The 3985-nt window shown below is 38.5% G+C and overlaps 1 protein-coding gene across 1 annotated transcript in view; it reads right to left on the reverse strand.

Annotated features, from left to right (window-relative positions):
* Positions 1 to 477: 477 nt before the first annotated feature.
* Positions 478 to 3985, reverse strand: part of DAPK1 (death-associated protein kinase 1) — a 57341-nt gene continuing 53833 nt past the window's right edge. The window contains exons 23-25 of the mRNA XM_009885857.1: positions 3572 to 3692; positions 2574 to 2762; positions 478 to 1952 (exon numbers count right to left, since the gene is read on the reverse strand). Coding sequence (XP_009884159.1) covers positions 720 to 1952; positions 2574 to 2762; positions 3572 to 3692 — 1543 coding nt within the window. The 3' untranslated portion in view covers positions 478 to 719. The remainder of the gene's footprint in view (positions 1953 to 2573; positions 2763 to 3571; positions 3693 to 3985) is intronic.

Consider the following 3985-nt stretch of genomic DNA (forward strand, 5'->3'; position numbering starts at 1 on the left):
AGTTGATTAGGTATCACACATCTATACCCATAGTACTGGCACAAGAATGCTCTGCGTGAGTCATCACCAATGTCTTAGAAGTACAGGAAAAATTAAAAGGCAAGCACCACTTGCAATGATAAGCATGCAGACAAGTTAAGTGAAACAGAGGTAGCATGTTCTTGTAAATCCAGCAGGGTCATTCAAATCAACTGCACCCTCCCTTCTGCAAAAGGCACTCGCTTTTTCAGCTATAAACAACGTGGTTTTAAATTCAGTCAGATTGACCACAAATGGTGGATTTCTCTCCTTAGAAATATAAAAAATGTTAAGCAGAGGACACAATGAAAAGAAAAAAAATGGGTGTAAGAAATACACGTTTCAGGTAATATGTGCTATTCCTCTCCCCCTACCTTTTATGGGGAGAATCAAAATATTTTATAAAACAGTTGCAGTACGTAATCCAAAAATTAAGACTTTCCAGTTAAATGGCAGTATTAAGCAGCACATTATGTATCAGGAGTAATTTTAAAACACCAGAAGTACACCAGCCTTTTTAATAGATAAAAAGCAACAATTCACAGTTAGAAGTAGAAAGTTTATGCACAAAAAGGTGGTGCTGGAGAAGGATAAAGATCCTTTGATGTAAAATCTCATAAATGAAAATGCACTGAAACTCTTGTACTGTATCTTTTATCTTTTCTGCAATTTGAAAAGATGTCCATGCAAAACGCCTGCTCTTACCGTGACACTACAGAGCTAATTGAGTTATAAGATGTGCCACTGTTGCAACTGGAAGCATAAGCCTCTTGACCATTAGCATCTAAGTTTATTTTAAACACAGAAGATGCCTTCAGTAAAAAGTCTGCTGCATCTCTGCGACCTAATTCCCTCAGCTTAGACATTAGGATACCTACAGTGCTCTCAGGAGCATTACTCCACTCCTGCAGAAGGGCATGGACTGGGCTTGAGACAAAGTCATTTTGTGTTCCATTATTTGTATTGTACTTTGCAACAAGATCAGGGAGGCCCAGATTCATGGCCAGAAGGCACCAATCTTTGCCCATAGGATCAGGTGGATCCAAAAGTCGACTTAGTTTTCTCCTGGTAAGTAGATTCAGATCGGAAACATGAATATCCATTCCCAGGCTGCCCTGGGAGTAGACATCAAGACACCCAAAACAGAGTATACTGCTAAAGCTCTCTTTATATCCCCCCATAGTGTTAGTTAGTGATGTCTCCTTTTGACTCTGTGCACGGAAAAAGTCTCTAGGCTGGTAGACCATTACTGGTTCATGATGTTCCCTCAGCTGCTGAGGACTAAGGTAGTATTTGACTGTCAGAAGGCCTGGCAAGGTTGTGGCTATTAAGTTATCAATGGTGCTGCATACAGAATCCAGAAGTAAGCAGCACTTGATCTTCTCTGTTTCCAGTCCTCTAACTTGAACCTCTATACCCTGACCATGGTTGACCAGCAGCACTAAAAGCTCTGCTCCACGATTCATAATCTTTGATCCATTTACCCACAGACGTATATCAGCATCTCCCTCTGTGCTTTGCTGATGAATCCACCTGCAGAGATTCACCTGAACTTTATGAAAAATTCCACAAGGAAATGGGGTAAGATGTTCCACAGGAACGATTCTAACACCACCATAAATCAGCACCTCATCCTCCTCATCTGTCCAAGACCTGTGGAGATTGTCAGTCTTTATGAGAGCAGGAATATCCACCATTGCTCCACTGCTCAGGTCCCTTGCACAAATATCCATGGCATCCAAAATCTGTATCAGTTCTTCCACATCACTGTCTGTCACCAGACGCTGGATGTCCTCTATAGTGTACCGACCTCTATAGTGATGGAGGGCTTTTGGGTTCTCCACTGACAGGATTTTTGCAAGGACATTTGAACAGAGCCAGCGAGGATCCAGAAGTACAACATCTTGGACAGTTTCACTCTGCATAATGTTAATCTGTTTATAAATATGAAAGTTATTATTTACATCTTGTGAAGTACAAGATGATACCCCATATTCTCTCCTTCCTGATTTACTGACCGAATCATTTAACTATCACTTCTGACAGCAGAAAAACAAATAGTGCATTTTATTTTCTTGCAAGTATTTGGAACAAAGGACAGTTCTTGTTCTTGATTTCCACTAGTAATGAAGCCACTACAGCTCCACAGCTGTAAAGCCTAGCCATGCCTTGCAAGCTATTTATGCAAAGGTGTTATCCTACGATTCCATTTCTAATGTACACACATTCTCATGTGCAGTGAAGACGTTAGGCACTACCTCATTTAAGATGACAGCATACTTATCTTTTCTGGGTATTTTATATCCTTACAACTATAGCAATGAACTGTAATTCTCCCTGTTTCAAAGAAACAATGTTGAATGAAACAGGAGCCACAACACAATAACGATAGCAAAAAGCATTATTAACTGGTCTCAACTTCTTGCAATGTCTTAAGAGGGAGGAGAAAAATAAAATAAAAAAAAATTAGACATTTGCTTAAATCCCATTAAGCAATATTCTACCAGAGCAGTACCTTGCAAATAAAGATATGCAATTTAGATAAAAACACTTACTTCTCCTATGCTATGCAACTGCTGTGCAATATGCCGTAGGTCATCTTCACTGGCTAGGGGATTAAGCTGTTCCTGTACATCATATACGAACTGCTGCAAGGACATCAGCTGGTTGGGTCCATTCATTTTTCTCCATGAAGGCAGTGTGGAGATTATTTTTTCACACAGATGAGTCATAGGTGCGCAAGTCTTACAAAAGCACAGAAAATATCAATTTGTAATTCTACTCTGCTGATAATAACAGTACTATTGTTGGGGGTTTTTTTTGTTTGTTTTAATGGAGGTTACAAGGTGTAATGCATTCATGATGTATATTTGTGTCTAAAGAGATATGCTTGTGGTGGACCCTCACTCTTCTATCTGGCATTCGCTTGCCCTAAGATCTAACTTTTCTTAATAAAGTGAATTCCAGGAACAACTTTTTCGCTGAAATAAGCAACCTTTCCAAACATCACCATGGTTACCAAAGGGAATCCTGACAAGTGGAACAAAGTTTGACTTATTTAGTCCTGCCTTGTCAAATGTACTGACTGCCTAAAACAGTGAATTCAGGATGTATCAATTGCCTTCATGCATCTAGAAGTTAATCTTTATTTCAGAAATTGTCAGCATTTAATTAAAATTTGTACTCATCAGTATCTGTACAGGACCAGTTTACTTCAACAGGTGAGACAGCAGAGTACCAGATAAGAAGTAAAGATGGTACTTTTATCTGTTGATTGTCTTGGACATCACTGATGCCTTCATCCTACACTGTCAAGCCACAGCATGCAATTCTTACACAGCAAAGCCCTCCAGATTTCAAGCTGCAATTGAATGCTGACTGACTCTTTGATGTCAGGAGTTTATCACCAGGTCTGTCATGCATGCTGCCAAAAAACCTGAAACAGCACTGATTTCTTTAAGTTTTATAATGCAAATACTAAATTTATAGTAAATTATTACACACAATTTTCATGTTTTGGCTGGCCCAACTAAGACCATTAGACTTTACTTACAGAAATTATCTGGCTTCTTATTTCTTGCAAGTGATTTCGGAGAAGCTTCATATCTTTAGACCCAGATGCTCCAGCATCCAAGACAAATAACTTGTCTGAAATTTGCAGATCATTTCCAAATCTAAAAAGGAAAAGGTGAGCAATTATTTACTTAGTACCAAATCCAGTTTTATTTCTTAATACAGTTGTACTTCAATCTTAAGTTACACAAGAGTTATTTTTCTTCAAGGAATAATGAAAGATGTTTAAGTACTGCTTATTTTATAAGCACAGACAGTATAGCTGCTCCTAATTTTTCCTGAAAATAAACAGAGATGTTGAGAGAATTGTCTTTCCTAAGGAAGATGGCTGAAAGATGCATAAGAAAATTACAACTGCATCACAGGACTTGTAATTACAAAACCAAACTTTTTA

This window comes from Charadrius vociferus, unplaced genomic scaffold, assembly GCF_000708025.1.
Source record: "Charadrius vociferus isolate BGI_N301 unplaced genomic scaffold, ASM70802v2 scaffold235, whole genome shotgun sequence".
Classification (NCBI taxonomy): Eukaryota; Metazoa; Chordata; class Aves; order Charadriiformes; family Charadriidae; genus Charadrius; species Charadrius vociferus.